Genomic DNA, 18,372 nt, shown 5'->3' with positions numbered 1-18,372 from the left:
ACCGGACAATGCATATATAGATGTTAAAAAGATTAGTCCCGTTTCGGTTTTGCTCAGACACACAGCAACCTAAAAAAACAGCCAAAAATTCTACTTTTTAAATAACTATCCCACCATTACCCCCAGTATTCATAAAAACCAGAGTAATCACTGCAATGCAGAAATGCAATCTGTGCTTTGAAAATACTTGAGGCTTCTTCTTGGGGGAGGAGGGAAGGAGTTGATTCTAACACACGTGTTCCTGTGTATCCATTTGGAACCAAAAGTGGCACGTAGCCTGTCTCAGAACACGACATGAAAAATGTCTTTCCTTCAAATTGAGTGAGCTACACGGACTGACGTGCATCGTCCCTCTAATGATCTGCAAACGTGATTTTCACAGCATCACTGTATTGGTGACAGGAGACCATTTACTATGGCCAACTTGTCTACAGCGTCGGCTCGCAAACACAGGGGGTCTGGGAGTGGGGGGTTAGAGAAGCAGCTACGTAGATGATAAAGTGGCAAAAAAGCCAAGCAGGAGAACCACAGAGAAAGAGGTAAATATGTTCTAGCAAACCTCTGGCCTAGCCAGATATAAAGAAGAATCCTGAAGGAAAAAAAAAGCATTGGCATTTAGTTTAATTAGACAATTATAAAGCATTCATGATATACAAAAACATCAATCATCTTAAACATGGATTTAGTAGATCAGCTACTCATTTTTGTTGCAAATGCAGAATTTCAAAAATTACGCTATATGCCAAGAAAAGTCAATAATGTTATACAAACCAGTTCTTATACTGCCCAACATCCACCTGCTCAACTCTTCTACTTCTGTCAAAAAATGAATACACACTAGGCGATATCATCTACGTCATTGTAAACAAAGACTGCTTAGAACAAGAGTAGTCAATAACAATATCGTTAACTTGCACAAATCACAACACAGAATGGATGTGTTTAATCTGTTCGCATGTCGCCTCAAATCCGTGTTTTCTTTTTCAATATTGCACTTAACATTTGCTGTCTGCTGGAGGATCTGAAGGATGAAAGCTTCAGTTAAGATACAGGTGATACAGACCAAGATTTTAGTTTTCATCTTTTTGGTTAGGTAGTCGTCTCTACTTATTTAAGCAATAAACAGGAAAAGGTTATAAAATACCAGTGTGTGCATATTAAGAAATAGCAAACACGATCGAAACAGGAATTTTGTCATCGTAGCTTCTCTAAAATAACAGCGGAAAAATTCTTAAAGCCAAACCAAAAAACATACTGTTAAATCAGACTGTGTTCCGTTTCTGCAAGTAGTGCTGAAATTCAAACCAGAGTTATGTCCCATGTAAACATGTATATGGGAAGTGGCAAAACCCACCAAATAACCCAGTAAAACTGCAGTTGTCGTTGTAGTCTCTAAATCAACTGATGCTGAAAATCCTGAACTTAAATGCCTGAAGTGTACAAGCAGCCAAAACTTTGTAAGCCTCAGCTTTAACATCATATGTCATTTTATTAGAAATTGTGGTTTGCAGTTTAAAGTTTCCTGTGGAAAAAATATGAAGCCAGCAGAGCAGCAAAGAAACCATACAAGCTTCCTCTCATTTTAGGGAAGCTTTGCTAGTCTCAGTTTGACTTTTAAATTTGGGTTGTCCAACACCGCAACTTGTAACACAAAGGCCAATATTTAAAAAAACCATTTAAACAAACTTCAAATAAGATCCAAACGCACCTAACTTCCTCCTTCCCCCCATTTCAAAATTTAAGTTCTGGACTTGAAACTCAGCACTTGACAATGATCCTCGGTAAGTAAACACTTGAAAAGGGATCATTAGAGCTATATGCCCCCATCTCAGAGAGACAATTTACTAAAAATTCCTAAATTAAATACATAAAAGTGTGACAATGCAAATAATTTGCCTCTTTTGCAAGACAATTAGATCATGAAGTTCTTAGAATTATTCTAAAAATTACCTCAAGTAACTGAGAATTTTAATTACAAATTAACGTGTGTCTTCAGTGTTTTGGTCAAAAGTTTAAAAAAGCAATGTTCTTGGATTAACTAATCCAATGGAATGCAATGTGCAAACATTTACTTTCCCTCTCTCTTTAAGATTATTCTGAGGCCACCTCAAGCGGGGTCTTTTAGAAAAAAACTTGAGCTTTCTGTACCTCACAAAACAGTGCTACCTTCAGATGTTTAGATCTACCTTTCAGTCTTGGACATAAAGTAATTCAACTTCGGGTTGTGGCTACTAATGTCAGAAGTGCAACAATTCCCTTCTGGAAAGACTATGATTCTGCAATGGCTGCCTCTTTCAGTGTAGAAAGAAATTTACTACCCAGATATATTGGTTTATAATTGCAGAAATTTTTTAATATAAAGGTTGACCTTTTTTTCCTTATATTACACAAGGGTCAACAAGAATGTTAAAAATGAGGCTTAACTGTCTGAAGGTGAGGTGAAGGAAGCACTTGTCCAGTAACATCATTTGACTCGAACTCTAGAACAAAGTTTAATATCACAGAATGTAAAAAGAGTCAGTAATAAAATAATATACATTAAATATTCCTCTTACTTCTGCTAATAGGAACATACATATAGCATTTTCTCATTTACCAAAAGCCTTTGTAAATGACCTGATTCTGTAGAGCTTCTTTTTTTGTAGATACTGTAAACATTTAGAATTTCTAAGGCTAAAAACAGGCACAAGTCTTCCACAAACCGTTATTATTCCTAAAAGCATTAAGGAATATATTCCAAATCTGCTATTCCTTCTTATAACAATAGAAATAATTGAAATATAATACTGTAATTCATAACGCAGATCCTTAATTAAAAAAGAAATAGAGCTTAATCATGACAACAATTAATGATATATAGGGAATACTCCTAATTTTTTTAAAATTATCTATTGCCTCAAAATTACATTTCCAGAATCTCTCTGCTGGGTGTTATTCGATTTTATACAGTGGTTAAGTTTAAGTAGTGACTAAAACCATTTCTAAGAGGGTAAAATTCAACCACGTCATGTCAGCATTATCAGCACCCCAGCTTTATAATAATGCAGCTGAGATCTGCAATATCTATTTTGCAGACTATGATACTAAAGCCACATGGTAGGTGGCACCTTTTAGAAGATGACAGACGCTCCTCTCCACAATTTCCGTGAGGTGATTTTGTTTTGTGCCTCGTTAAGGTACCTGAGCCAACAGTCTTGTTTCAGGCTGGTTTTTCAAGATTTCAGAGGTTTTCCCACCTCTGTAACAGGTTCCCTTTTGCTGAGCAGCTAAGCGTTAGCCAACATGTCAGCAGACGGATTCCAATATACGTTAGCAGCAATGCATTTCCAGAGACACGTTGCAAAAACATTGAAAGCACTTGTCGTCTAGAAGTCGTCTTCTCCCCTGCACATTCCGAACAAAATAACTCACCACCAAGTAATTTTGAATTCATAGATAGGACGCTTGCAGTAATAGTGGTTTATCAGGTGTTTATCACACACCCCAATACACTGGTGATCCACAGTTATCCCTCTGTCAGACAGGTCTGTCACAATACAGTGCAGAAGATCATAGACATCAGCCACAGCCTCCCAGGGGCCAAAAGATACATCTACTTCACAATGATGCTCAAATAGCTTTGTGTCACTTTCACTCCTTTCAAAACGTAAAGAATTGAAATGTGGGCATTCATAGGGAGTGATGGGCATCTCTTCTTTGAAGACACAGACCTTCAATTTTGCAAATCTTGCTTTTCTTTGCATGGCTCTAAGCTTTGCTATTTCAATTATCCGTTCCAAATGATCTAGGAAAAAAACCAAGATGAAAATAACAATGAAGCACCTAATGAAAGAAGACAAATGCAATTATTTCATGCGAAACATATTACTGCAGTGCTTAACAAGTTATTCCTAACATAATATTGACAGCAGTGGGAGGCTGCATGTAGCTATATAGCAATTAAATCGATCTCAGTTTTCTCGTGCACTTGGTGTCCTTACTATATGCCGAAGTTTACTCAGTTGCAGGTCCTAACAGAACAAATGCAGAGGCAGAGAAACCTTCTCATTTAATAACCCTTGCATGTTATGGCCTAGATCTTGCTCCCTTTTAAGACATCATAAAAATGCACATCCTTGGATACAGCAGAACAATTCTGACATGGAGACCTCAAAGATCTAAGGAGCATGAAAGGTGCATAATAAACTTCTCAAATACAATGGAATCAGACCTGAAAGCACCTTGTATACTACTTGAATCACGCTAGAAGGAGCAGTCAATACTACTTTGTTTATTTACCTTTGTAATATGGCATTAGGCCCAGGAAAGCTTGTCTAACTTTTTCTCCTTTAAGAGGCTGGATATCCTCTAGGTTGTCTAGCAATGGCCCTATGGAATAATACTGAGCTTCCTTGTAAACTGGCCTCACTCGTTCTCTTGGTGGCAGGTCACCAGATCGTAGAAAGTTAAGTATGTCTCTAAAAAAGGGCAGAAATACTGTTAGAGTAACAAGTTTCCACCAGAACTACTGCAGGTGGGAAGGGAGATAAAACGCTGGATATTCATTGTTTATTCTGTTGAGATAAATATCCTTTCGCTTAGACAGTAACTGAAACAAGTTAGTCATTTTTCCAACGTATGTTTTAAAAACATTTGCCATGTTCAAATTTCCAGGCCATCATTTCCACATTTTGCCTCTGTTAATGTCAAAACTCATTCCAAAAAATGCCCCCATATTTTAAACAAAAAGCTCAAGGTGGAGTACCACTTAAAATAGAAGAGGACACAGTATTCCACGGGGAAGAGATCGTAGTCACTGTACTTCAACTTTAGGTCTGTGACAAAATAATCTTTTCCATTCTCCTGGAGAATCATACACGTGGACGTTCTATCCCACACAGAACCAGGATTCTAGCTGAAGGGATGGTATATTTGCAAAGGAGGTGTTCTCTTCACAGGATTAGGGTCATATACACTTGTAGTATAAATAAAAATAACAATAAAAAATAAAAATACAATAATAATAAAAACAATAAAAATGAGAGAATGTTTCCTTGTAGTTCTGAAACACCGTTAAGCCACAAGATTTTTAACAAGAAATCCCTTTGTAAACATTAACCAACAAAACTATTATTGACCAGATCAAATAAAACAAGCGTTAATGCAATCTTCATTAGAATGTCAACAAATACAGCAAGCGCTCACTTCTCTCTCTGTGCCAGCTCTATTTTCAATTCAGATTGATAACATCACAAATGAAGTGACTTTCCAACAAAGTGCCAGGCACCTTCAAACTGCCAAGTGTAAAGAAACAATTATTTTCCAATAACTATAGTGGCCTAGTCTATTCCTGTCCCCAATTATAGTACAGCCCAAATGCCCTTTGCAAATAATTCAGTCCTCCTCCATTGAAGAGATTAAGGAAATGCCTACAAAGGAGAAACAAGAAATGTAAGTTAAATTGCAAAGTGTGCTTTGGGCACAGATCTCAACCTATGAACATTAACCCATGAATACTGCTTATCTTTTCTAGAATTCTCACAACAATTCAAACAGAGTATTAATAAGATCGTGATTAGTTTAATTAAAAATAAAACAAAAGATAAACACATAAAAAGGAATCCTGAAGGTGAAGGAATATGGCATGACCGGCAGAAATAATAATTAAAAAAAAAAATTTTGAGGCTCATCCTTTTTTACCAGTGACGTTATATCCTATTTAAACACAGAAATCATACTTTCAGCTGTTTTAGAAACCTAGATGAATTCCTTCCATTCCCTCTTTATCATAAATACTGTAATAACAATTAAAAAAGCTGTGTTGTACAAAAGAGCTTCATATGAAAAGCAGTGCCAAATACATTCTTTTTTAAAACATCAAAACAACTTGATACCTTGAAGGGAGGTACCCTGGAAGAGACAATCCACAAATTCAAAACATAATTTGTTTCTCTTTTCCTATTGTAAAACTTAAGTCCTTAAGAATGAAAAACAAATAGTTTTTTAATTGCAATATACCCTCCTTTTGAGATGTTTTGAAGGCGTGGATGCCAGCCAGTCACATTTACCTACTACACAAATATGATTTAACTAGAAGGAAAAAAAAAGAAGTTAAAACTTTTTTTTCTTTAAAAATAATTTTCTTCAGTAACGACTTTTAAAGTGTACTACTGAGGACACTGTACCTACCCAAAGTAGGTTCCATCTCTGTCAATAAAGTATCTGCCTTCGGGATCTGTTGGAATATAGTGTCTTCCACTGAACATAGCCGCCAACATTGTGTCCTCATAACGTCTCAGTGTTGACAGTCTTGTTGTAAAATACATGCCTCCTACGTTTAGCGGCACAACTTCTGGGAACTGCAAAAGCAACCACATCATCAGAAACAAGCCTCTACGCCTCGGCAGACACGTTCAGGCCAACAGGGTTACAACTTCTAGGAGACGTGGTGTACAGTCTTTGCCACTGCGACGTAATGTGGCCCGACCAATGCTTCTCTCCTGACCTGTTGCCACAGAACAGCAAGGTTTAAGGGTTAATACCTTGAATACTTTGGCTGGCTTCTGGGTGCAATCAGTGAATGCTTTCATTTTAGTTGGAAACCTGAAACAGCAGTAATAATTCAGCTTTAAAACCAGATACTCATTAAAAGCATGAATGCCTCCTCTTGGCTCTTTTGGGGAAAGAAAGAACAAAACCAACACCCCTGGCTCCTCTTCCATACACACACACACACACAAAATAAAGGTAGGAAGCCTCAGGCCAACCTGGGGAGTTGCACTCAGTTGCTACTCTACCGGTTCCTTAACACTACCATACTATACTATGCCATACCATACCGCACCATACGCTGAAAAAAACAGTGATTCTGTATTTACATTAGGTTTACAGCAGGCCTAAAATCTTAGTATCACACCTTAAGACGCCTCAGTACCAGAATAAAAACTTAATTGTATGTGTCAAGTCCGAACATGGATGGAAATTCTGAGTAATGCTGCCAAGCTACTGAAGTCAAATTCAAGAGACTTAGTTTTATTCAGTCATTTAGCTGCTGATGGAAACTGAACTGGATATCCATAAATACTCCAAGGAAAAAGTCCGGAGTTCTTTGCCGCCCGAGCAGTACATGCTGCAATAACTGGACCTTATCAGATGACCAGCACCAGAGAGCTCTTACCTGCTGAGGCAGCAGAGGTAGTGCTTGTCCTGCCTGGGTTGCAGTAGGAGTGGCTGGCTCTTGGAAATCATCCTCTGCATCTGAGCTCGACATGGCATCATCCGGGTTTCCACTCACTTTGTTCTGCCCTGTAACTACCACCATCCCTCTGGCTCTCGTAAGCAGGTCTGCTGGGTAGGCAGCCGTGGCAGTGCTAAATGGGAAACAAGACCCAAATTCCTTAGGCGCTCTCCCCACCAGCTGCAGAAGATCACGTGGCAGGCAAGGCACGTCACTCCACAGCTTTACACGGGTAATTTACAATGGCATTGTTATTACAGGGAAACGAATCGCAGCAAGGATGACTGTTGTGCTGAGAAATAAACTGGGAGAGGGCTGTCTGCAGGCATGCAGTTTGCAGAGCCGCACCAAGGTCCGACAGTCACAGAGCCCCTGCCAGTGGCTGGGTAAGAGACCGGCGTCCATTGGCTGCGTGGTGCAGTGCATGATTGGCTCCGCCACGCTCCTGCAGCAAAATGTCATCTGCTGGATGAATTTGGGTGGCTGCCGTTCCACCCCGCCCGCCGCAATAGGCCATCTGCCGCAGCACATCCTGAAATGCACGCTCTCATTGGCCCCGCGCGCTGTGCAACACCCTGGACTCCTGCTCCACCAAGCTCCCAGTCTATCACCTTCAGCTGCAAAAGCGGATCAGACCCTGCCACGGACAGTGACAGGCACCATACAGGCTCCCTCTTCAGTTCTAGCACTTCCTGTGAACTGTGAGAATCGAGCTTTCCAACCAGAGAGAGAAGAGGGACGTCTTCCTGCGCACTGCACCACTTGGTACTGGACAGGACGCAAACGCACACCGCTGATACGCCTGCACTTGACTGCGCCTATTATCTTGTGCATTTACCGCTAATTATCAGTTTCCTTTTCCACATAGAAAAAAGGCACAGCAACATAACTACAGTGCTTTCACAGTCCTCCTTAAGCCAGCAGACAGGACGGACTAACAATGAGCTCATTATAAAAATAATAATTCCAAGAGCAGAGTAGGAAAGACCAGAAACCCCGCTGTCCTCTTTGCATTGCATCCTTACGTAAGAAGTACCTCTCTTCACAGGACTGCTGTGGTGTCTCCAGTGGCATCACAACATCCTAACAAAGACATTATACTACTGGAGGCTTTATCTAGCGCTCTAACCCTGCAAGCTCCTTCTCTCAAATCACTATAAAACATAAAAAGAGAAGGAATATTTGCACAAGCACATCTGGTACATTCAGTTATTGAATAAATAAATGTTTTATAAAGGTTGCTTCCGATCAAAATCAACAAGCAGAAATTACATAAAATTTTAATAGCTGTGATTAATTATTCTGCCTTACTAATTCCACTAATACAGTCAGTATGCACATCGTCAGGCTGTCTGTAGATCTCAGCTCTTAAAGGAAAAGCTGCAAGTTCCAAATGAACCCAGGCAGAACTGGGATGCTCCTGGTCAAAACCGCTACTCTTTAGAAATGGGATAAAAACCTCCCCATTCTCTGGGACTCTACATAGCCTTCTTCCACCAAAATTTGGAGGCGAATCCTAGATCCTGTTTAATATCCTAACAAACCTAGATTAAGTAGCATGAGATTCCAGAAAATGTCTTTTTAAACTGCAGCTTCTTAAGAGGTTTGCCTCAGCTCAAGGCAGGTATTTAATTTCTCTTCTCTACCATTCAAAAGATGGACTTCCACTTCATAATCATTTTTCCTCCACAGTACGCTGCACAGGCAGATATATAAGGATGGAAGGGCTCCTCAATGCCCACACCCTATTAACAGTTTTAGTATTTGTCCTGAAACAACATTTATTCTGACATCAATTATCAAAACAAGTCAACTATGTCTCACAGATAAAGAGCATATACAACATAAAAGGTTATTTTAGTAGGGACTCCTTTAAGGAGGTAAACAAATTATCATCCCGAAACAGCTTGCAGAAGCTTAATTTATAAGATACATAGTCAAAATTGAGTGTGAGCCTGTATTTACTGTGCATGTATTACTTACAGTGCTGTTACCTGACACCAGCGCTTTCACTGCTCTGTTTCCAGTCCTCTTAAAACTGTTGAAAAGAACTCAAGACTGACCAAAAATGTGATCCTTAATTGTGTACTCTTTTCGAGAAGGTCCCATAGATTTCATGTAAATGGAGCGTAGTCTGAATAAACAAAATTCAGCTCCATTATGTGTATCGGAATCATGGACCACAGAACACGCTTTGGGTAAGTTCATCCATCTGACACTGTACCAAAAAGGTCCTCTTTCCCAACAGAAGTAGAGATTTGAGAAAAAGCAATCATCTTCCTCTTTCATAATCCTCCTTCAACATGACACCAAGGTTTAGGAAAAAATCATGAGAGAGCATACGTTCATTATGTTATGCTCATGAGTAACAACCATCTCTGCCATTGGAACAGTCACAAAAAACAACCTCCTAAAGGGTGAGGTTTAGCTTGCAAGGTCTCAGCCCACAATTAGTCCAGTATTTCAAGAATAAGATTAGTGCCAGTAAAATGAAGAGACTGATCGTTGACAAGTTTAACCCATTTTTTGACGCTCATTAAAAGATAAGTGAAGTTCCTCTCTAGGCCTGCTTCACTTCCTGTTCATCCACAGGCACGGAGCAGCCACGCCGCAGGATGCTGACCGGAGCAGTCTTCCTAAAAGAAAACATAAGCTACTCACTGGCCAGCTTTCTGGCATACAGTCTTCTGCATTTCGGTTCTCTGCATTTCATGAGGAATATGCATCCATCTGAATATCCTCTTCTTGGCACTTAAAGCATGCACAAAAATTATTATTAACTAGGCACAAAAATATTTCTCCATTAAATATCTAATTAAAGTTACAGGGTTTGTTTTGTTTATTTAAACTAAGGAAATGCATTCTTTTAACTTTCAAATATGTTTGGGTCCAGCTCATCAGATAAATATGGAGAAAACACCAATAAACAAAATGATTACTCAGTAAAATATTTAATTGAGCCATACATCAGCACCATCCAACTCTAGCAGAAATACCTCCTCCCAGTTTACAAGCTACGTGTCATTTAAATGGCAGAGATTACTTCCCAGAGCTTTATCGACAGCTCAGATACTGCCTCACATACACACAACAAAGCAAGCTTACTAATGAACTGGGCCTGCAAGTTTTGCTTCATTCCCTAGGGCAACCCTAGAGCTGCATCGAGTTGTACTTGATGCTATGATTCAAAAAAGCTCTGCTGTTCCCTCAACTTTTCTGTATCGGTTTAAACAACATTCTCTTAAAATACCGTCTGAGGTTGCACTGGTGTTGGAAAAGTTATATACCTATAAAAAAGTGACATAACGATTATACAGTCAGTCTTTTTTATCAAGGTACTGATGTATGAATCTACCACAGCAGGCCTACACGATCTGCTATTCGAAGCCAACACATTGGAACACGCGTGTTTTGGGGAGATACCAACCAGATTGTCAGAAAGGCTCTTCCTTCTTCAAGAGAAACTGGGTCCCTCTGAGGACGCAGAATGAGACGTGACTTAGCCGTCTCTCCATAGCATTCTTAAAGAGACTCAGGTGATCACAGGTTTGTGCGAATAAAGCAGCGAAGACAGGATATCCAGTTAATTCTAATAAATCTGTGTCAGAATAGCGAATAACCATCCTGAAAAAGGGCAGGGATCCCTGAGCTGCCCTAAACTGGATTATACGTGTGACTGCAAAATCCTGGACGCACTCAGCACCTGCAGTCGTTAGCACAGGACAACACAGAGTACGACAAAGGGACACTTTTGCATCAGACGCGCCGTATGGCAGGATGCGACGGGACGCTTAGTCACCAGCGACGCTCCCGGGCGCGGTGGAGGCTGCCCAGCCACCGCGGACCAAGGCCTCAGGAGGCACCCGTTGCCGCCTTACGCGGAATTTCACAGCACGGACAGGCTTTTATGAGCCTGAAGCAGCTTTCCAGCTTCACCACCGTGAGGTGCGGAGGCGTCGCCCATTTGTGGACCGGGCAGCAGAGTCCCAAGGGAACTCAGAAACTGAGCGGGACGTGTGGATAAGCCAGGTGCCCGGCGAATTAAGCACTAATTAGGCACTATCGCTTAGCCCCTTGCTAGGTCCTTCCAGACAGCCTAAACGTTAACAGAGCTCACCATAAAGCGCCTGCAGATGCGGGAGCTGTGACAGGCCCAGGCCGAGGTGCTGCCGCTCCCGCGCCCGGCGGCGGCCCCGGCAGGAGCAGCTCCGCACCCCGCCGGGGGTCACCGGAGAGGGCCGCCCCCGAGCGCCCGGCCGACACCCCGCGGCCGGGCCGGGCCGGGCCGGGCGACGCCTCAGCTCAGCGCGGCGGGCCGTTTCCCGCCCCTCGCCTGACGGGCGCCGGGTCAGCGGGGCCGCCGCCGCGCCCCGGGCCGCGCTCACGCCCCCTGCCGGGCCGCGGGGGAACCGCCTGCCGCCGCCCCTCGCCCGCCCGCCCCGGGAGAGGAGCGGGGCCGCCCGCCCGCCCGCACCTGCTGCTACTGCTGCGGCGGCGGCTCCGGGGCGGGGAGCGAGAGCGGCCGCCGCGCCCCGGCCTCACGTAGGGCCCATCCGGGTCCCGCGCGGGCGCGGCGGGCCCGGGCAGCGGGGTTGTCCCCGGGAGCGGGGCGCACGGCCGCCCCCCGCCCGCGGCGCGCCTCTCCTTTCCGCTCGTCCATGAGGGGAAGCGGCCCGTAACGCGACAGTTACCGGGCGCCCCGGGAGGGAAGGGAGGCCCGCGGCGGGAAGCCAGGGGCAGCAGCTCCCCGCGGTGGCACTAGGGGACGCTCCGCGCTCGCTCTGGCAGACGGGAAGGGCGCGGCGGCGCGTCCTGCGGCCCTGAACCACCGTGCGGTCGGTGCTGCTTTTACAAGCCCTGCGAGTGGTCTCCAGGGGGAGGTGCAGCAACAGAACAAAGAGGAAAACCAAAACGGCTTCAAACAAAGCAGGATTTGTGGACACAGAAGCCTTCTGGGAAGAACTCTTCTCTTGAAAGCAGTGGAGAAGGCTGAGGCCACCGTGGGCATGCCAAGAGCCACCGGGATGAGCAGAAAGTAAGACACAAAAACCATCCCAAAACCACCTTACTTGAGTAATCGTGTTCCACAGTGACCGAGGGACGCTCAGACCTTCAGGACACGCATCTCCCAGCACGGTTCTCAGACACGGTCTCACCACAACTGCTTCTGAAGAACACATTCAATAGGCTAAAGCTACCTACTTTTTCCTGCAGTAGACAAATCTTATGTTACTCTTTCATACAGGATACTCTAATTCACCTTTTCTCAACACCCAGCTATTAAAAGGTAGCTGAATGCATTCAGTCACAAACCTTAGAGATCGAAACCTGGGATCCTAGATCATATCTTCCACCCAAGTAGTAACATATCAGTATCCTGAATTATTTAAATCTTAACTCTGAGGCAAACATTGATAAAAAGAATCACATTTAAAGCATTTATTTTGAAAAATAAAATACAAAAGATCATTGAATTGTAATTGTACATTATCAACTTTTTTAAATAAAAGATATTTAACAATTTTCACAAATGAATAAAACAACTGTTCCACCAAAAGTCTTTCAGGACAAGGACAGAAAACTCTTTTGAAAGTTTCATACATATACAACCAAACTGCTACATGGGGGAAAAAAAAAAAAATCTGTGAAGATGGAGTTTTGGAATTAAGACAGAATAGCGATTTGAGAGACAGGCATTGCTTTGCATTCTTTAAAACCTTAAAACAGTTGTGCAAATGTGATATGGTTCTACATTAATATCAGTGGGGGTTTTTTTTTCTTTTTTTTTTTCTTCCAGGTTTACATGCACTCACAACGACAAAATTTTGAACAAAAACAGTATGAAAGAAATGGGGGAGAAAACTCTGAAAAAAGCAGGCCATGAGCAGTGCACCTCACTGGTCTCGGTGGCACAGTACTTGTAAGATCATTTCCATTGAAAAGGCAGCAGTCTTTTTTCTAAAGGAAAAAGAAAAATAAAAGTTATGTTTGAGCTTTCAAGGTAATATTCTGTTTTTATCCCTGACAAAACATTTTGTAGTTACAAATAATGCATAATTAAGTATAACCACTGTCACCTCAGTAGGTGAGAAGTCACTGTCAAGACTAACCACAGTCACTAAAAGCTTCCTTGTAAGGAATGTGGCTGCCTTTTCCATCCCCTTTCTTTGGGGTTACTTCTTGGAGCATATTTACATGTAAATAAAATAAATATTATGTATGAATTTGCACTTAGATTCCAAATACTTGTGAAAGTGGGGTGTGTTTACATGCTGAAAGTCTCTCATTACAATGTACCAGTGGTAGCCACTGCTGGGAAGTTAACAATTTGGCTTCTCAGAAGCTGGAGAGCAGCTTGAGAGAGAAATATTATAGTTTTAAATACAACAGATAAGTGACAACATGAATGAGATGTTTCACTCATTTTAACATTGACTAATTGAAAAGATTATGGTTTCCACATCGATTTCAGAATGAAGGACCGCAATTAATCTCTGGAAAACTATTACATCCATTATTTCTAATCGGTGTGATGCTTTTGGCTATATTTAGGGCTACAGAGCGGGGTATATTTATGGCCACTATAAATATCTATGCTGGGTATATCTGTGTGCCATGTTGCTTTTGGCTGCATTTAAACGGGATGCTTTTGGCTGTCTTTTGTTGTCAAGCTAGAACATTTGATAACACTGTTGACAAGTAAAAAACCTGGATTAACACAGTAAATCTTCCACCATTCATTCGCTGACTAGTCTGGAATTCACTGAGTTCCCTGCACAATCTTGCCATTGTTAATTCAACAACTAAAATACAGTTTATTGAAAATACTGGCTATGGAACATACTAAAAGCAAATGATACAAATCAGGTTATCTTTAGCTGTTTACCTAGAAAAAGGCAACTGGTTTAAAAAAGGAAGGAGATAGATGATTAAGAGTGATCTTTGAAGTTTCACTACTCTTAAAAAGGGGACCTGAATCTGTTGTGCAAGTATGCACAAGTGCTGAAACACAGATACTAAAATGAATAAGAAACTCTGCTGACGAACACCCGGATGAGTTGTGGGGGTTTTTATGTACTCCTTTCAGTTCCAGGCTCTAAAACAGCGCTGACAATCCAACACTGCAAATTGTGATAAGCCACGTAGAACTGCATTGTGATTCTTCAAGCACACGAACTATGCTTTTCCTCTAGGGCTCACTTACCACTGAGACTCACCTCAATGTGATTTTACAGATTCTGAATCAAGATCTGTATCTTCATATTCTTCTTACCCAGAATCATACATGGATTTACTTAAGTTTAAAAAAAATCACCTGAACTAAATCAAGAGGAGCAAATGAGCAGGACTGCATGCTCTTTTATTACCTTCTGTGCAAGAAATAGCCATTGTATCTTCTATTCCACAGGCTCAGTCTGTCAAGTAAATAATTAAAATGAAATTAGCTGATTTACATTAGAGGTAAAGTATCATTATCAGCACCAATGTTTGTACTCAAAGCCGTCTAGCTGCTTAGTATTATACTAAAGATAAAATTAACATAATGTAACTAAAGGAGAACTCTATCAGCATCAATTTCGACTCCGCATCAGTTTTTATGGTTTAATCAATGTTCTTACTATTTCGCAAAGCTAATTTTTGCTTTTTAGATCTTTCTTTGCTCTGGATAAATCTGCTCAGAGTTTGGCAAATACTGTAATCATACCAAGCTAACTGTATAAATCCACCTCCTGAAATTCACCACAGTCCCATTTTGAAGCCTCCCTCTCATATGGATTGAAAGAGGACACTTCCAAGTAATAGCGGACCAAGTTCTTTTGATGTCACACAAGATAACTGGAAAATACAACCAGCATAATTTAACTAACAGATACACCAGGCAGATCCAGGATCATTTACTTTGCCAGCACACTACCTATACACAGTGCACTAAGTTTTAAAGACAGCTCATCTCCCTGCATTTTCCAGAAATCCTTATCAGCAATACTTAATCTGCTCTTCTGACACACCCTCTCCTTGCAGCCACATATGCTGCAACTTCATCTGTAATCTTGTTATCTTTTATGTTAATGTTATATATTAATGTAGATAATCTTGAAATAACCACAGTAATTGCATTTGAAAGCATTAAAAATAACCACGGCACACTTTCTCGGTACAATTTGCTGACAATGACTTTTAAGCAGCACACATTTCAACAGTTGCCTTGCCTTTAAGCTGCATAGACGTTTTGGCCAGCAGATGAGTGAACAATGCTGTGAGCAACAGCGCATTTAGCTGCGTGGTGCCAGGTTCTTAACGGCTTTCTACTAGCTGAGCACAACTTGCAAAGCACGAGCACTGACTGTTCAAAGGGCGAGAGCAGGCAAGCATCCAGTAACAGAGCAAAGCCCACATTAAAGATCACACAAAGATTTATCAGAAAGATTTGGTGTCCACAGCAAAAAGTTATATTCTGAAAACAAGAAACAGACACTACAGCTATTCGACTTTACTGATCCATGTTCATTTTATCTTGCCGCCAGACTTCCTTTCTACTGTCTTCTTTGGCTGGAACAAAAGAAACCAATTTTCCTTTTTAATAAATGAATTTTCGTTTGAATGAACCGAGTAAGTCAAAATGCTTTGTTTACATGTGGCAGATTCTCTTGTGTATTCTTCAATCTCTACATCTAACAAAAGTCATAATCAAAGACTCCTTTCCTAATATTGGGGATCCGAAGTCAAGAAAGCTTGTCCCATTTGTTTTCTTTTTTCTGTTAAAAGCAAAGACATTGCAAATTATTTCGCTTTTAATAGGCTACTTCCATTTGAAATAAGCTTCTGTACTGTACCTGTCATGAAGGATGGGAAATCAAGTAATAATATAAAAGTAATGCAAGCAGAGATACACAACTCTGGAGGCAGAGTGCCCCTAAAAATGCTTTCTCTCCCAACCCTGCAAACACTATAGTCCTCTTTCTGCAGGAGGAATTGGGGGGGGGGGGGGGGGGGGGGGGGAAGTATTTTCTACTTAGCTTTACTTGAACACACCCCGAGACAGTAACAGTGATGAGCCACTTTCTGGTTGTCCTACCAAAGCACAATGTGGAGAGCACTTTAGATGGCATTTAGCCATTTACCATCAGTTATACAGCCTATAAAAACTGGGTTTTGTTTTTGGGGTTGTTTTGTTTTTTTTAAGCTTAGTTGAGCAGCTCTTACCTGAGAAAACAAGTAGAACATCTCGCAATTGCATTTGTTTCATATAAAATATTTCATTTAAGCAATAAAATACAAATATTTGTTATTTCTCTGACAAATTATTTGCTCCTTCTCTAGATCGTCTGCTCTGATTTGTCATGGCTAGATTAGCAGATCTTAAATCTGCAAGGCTATGGGAGGGAGAATTAATTTCACCACACATTGGAGAGGAAAAGACGACGACCCACGCACACCCAGAGGAGCCCTTCATGCTACAGAAACGGAGCACTCCAGCAGAAGCCCCATGCAACAAATCCATCTGGTCTGCTCTGTCGCCGTGAGGAGACACGAAGAGCTGCCCAGCAGCAAGGGATGCCACCTCCCAAACTGCACTCCTATGTCTGTACCCAGGCTAGTGGTTAAAGCCCAGAACCTTCCCATCACATCTATATGAGGAAAGGGCGTGAGGCTGGAAGCGTGCCTCCCACGCGGTTACATAGCTGGGGGGAACGTAGCAAGGGATCCTGCAGTCTAAGAGAGCTCCATGGTAAGGGTTTTGCTTTTAACTATTGCAGTGGTTAGGTCTCTTAGGTAGCTCTTGACAATTAACAGCACTGAAGGGTACCAGATAATGAATTCTCAGTAAAATCTGAAGTTCAATAGCTCACTTGATTATTACATCATACACACCATCGCTACCCATGGCTGAAATGGTTTTGTTTATCTGATACAGTAGTAGTTCTTTTTAGAAATCTCTCATTACTTACCTCTGCCCTCTGTATTATACTTGCTTTAACTCTTTCCATGCAAGGCAACAAAATATAGAGCTTCACTACAAACAACCTTTGCAGTTTGGTCTACACAAGGGAGTCGCTTTCCTTGAGTTTCTCAGCAACATTCAGACAGCGCAGCTTTACAAGCACCATACTATTAACACTGGAGTGACACATGCACACGAAGCAGTCTTGGGACTGCTGAATGCAAGAGCACTGGAGATTCCATGTCACGGACAAGCTATTCTCTTATAATCTCTAGTCACCTATTCTCTTACGATCCAACAGACAAGTTTATAAAGAAGTGGTTTATGAAGACTGTTTGCACACTAATTTGCCACTACACCTGCAAAAAGGAAACTAATCCAATACTGTACCTGTGGCACTTCTTTAAGGAAGTCAGGAAGCTGAAATTCACCTTTATAGACCTGGAAAACCAAAAACCAACATATTACTCAAAGCTAGCATTCATTGCTGTTAAAAATACTATAGAGCTGGGCGGGAGGGGAGGGGAAAAAAAAAGAAAAAGAAAAAAAAGGATTCTTTTAGGTTATTAGCATCCAGTAACGCTCAAACAGATCTACCTAAACTGAGCACAATCTAGTCATAGAAGCAAGTTTAGTCACAAGGTTTGGTTGTCCGAAGTCGTTTTACAGCTGTGTGCTCAGTCCCAGGCTTACTCCATACTCAACAGTCTGACCCTGTTTGCATTAAAATGGTAAAACTATTTAAGTCATATTACATTTCAAACTTGCTCCAATTATTAAGTCCTGTGTAATCCATTTACTATGCTTTTAGAAAAAGATTCTTAACAGGATGATTAAATTCGCTAGGAGTGAGTTGCTACTTTTTTTTTTTTTGAAGTTTATATGTAACAAATCTGTTGCTTCACATTTTAGCACCTTCCATCAATTAAGTTCCCTTTGGGCTTAATTACAGTTCATAATTAAATGATTCTCCATTTAAAGTTTTATGAAAGAGGTACCTGTCACGATCTCACAGACTGTGTCAGAACTGATACACCAGCTGGGCAACAAACAACATTCAGTTCTCAAACATTTCTATTTTACAGTTAAGAAACTCAACAAATGCCACGTAATACAACATTTTCTCATGTGTCACAGTATTCATTAAGTGCAAAACACATCATTCACACGAACAGAAGTCTCACTTGAGCTGATCCCATCTTACTATGCTGTC

General features: G+C 41.3%; 2 protein-coding genes and 1 long non-coding RNA gene across 15 annotated transcripts in view; 1 reads left to right on the top strand and 2 right to left on the bottom strand.

Moving 5' to 3' along the window:
* Positions 1 to 596: 596 nt before the first annotated feature.
* Positions 597 to 11,496, bottom strand: KCTD7 (potassium channel tetramerization domain containing 7). Of its 6 annotated transcripts, none has more exons than XM_075113310.1 (6): positions 11,334 to 11,424; positions 7,475 to 9,852; positions 7,157 to 7,349; positions 6,169 to 6,338; positions 4,279 to 4,457; positions 597 to 3,784 (listed from the first exon to the last, which is right to left on the bottom strand). In XM_075113310.1, the coding sequence occupies exons 2-6, from the start codon at positions 7,543 to 7,545 to the stop codon at positions 3,408 to 3,410; spliced, it is 990 nt and encodes a 329-aa protein (XP_074969411.1). In that variant the 5' UTR covers positions 7,546 to 9,852; positions 11,334 to 11,424; the 3' UTR covers positions 597 to 3,407. The 6 variants fall into 6 exon arrangements, with proteins under 6 accessions (XP_074969411.1, XP_074969412.1, XP_074969415.1 ...); XM_075113311.1 differs by having other exon boundaries at positions 7,475 to 9,967; positions 11,334 to 11,411; XM_075113314.1 differs by lacking the exon at positions 7,475 to 9,852 and having other exon boundaries at positions 11,334 to 11,496.
* Positions 11,497 to 11,631: 135 nt separating this feature from the next.
* LOC142066168 (uncharacterized) lies at positions 11,632 to 17,324 on the top strand. 2 transcript variants are annotated; one of them, XR_012663622.1, is made up of 2 exons: positions 11,632 to 13,217; positions 16,538 to 17,324. It is a non-coding gene; the product is annotated as an uncharacterized LOC142066168 (long non-coding RNA). The 2 variants fall into 2 exon arrangements; XR_012663621.1 differs by lacking the exon at positions 11,632 to 13,217 and adding an exon at positions 14,871 to 15,826.
* The window catches only part of TPST1 (tyrosylprotein sulfotransferase 1), a 42,419-nt gene continuing 38,630 nt past the window's right edge, over positions 14,584 to 18,372 (bottom strand). For all 7 annotated transcript variants that reach the window (XM_075113303.1, XM_075113302.1, XM_075113301.1 and 4 more), the window contains exons 4-5: positions 17,550 to 17,600; positions 14,584 to 14,631 (exon numbers count right to left, since the gene is read on the bottom strand). In XM_075113303.1, coding sequence (XP_074969404.1) covers positions 14,614 to 14,631; positions 17,550 to 17,600 — 69 coding nt within the window. In that variant the 3' untranslated portion in view covers positions 14,584 to 14,613. The remainder of the gene's footprint in view (positions 14,632 to 17,549; positions 17,601 to 18,372) is intronic.

The sequence above is a fragment of the Phalacrocorax aristotelis genome, chromosome 18, assembly GCF_949628215.1.
Source record: "Phalacrocorax aristotelis chromosome 18, bGulAri2.1, whole genome shotgun sequence".
Classification (NCBI taxonomy): Eukaryota; Metazoa; Chordata; class Aves; order Suliformes; family Phalacrocoracidae; genus Phalacrocorax; species Phalacrocorax aristotelis.
Note: the sequence above shows the minus strand (reverse complement) of the source record. Positions and strands in the feature narration are given on the sequence as shown.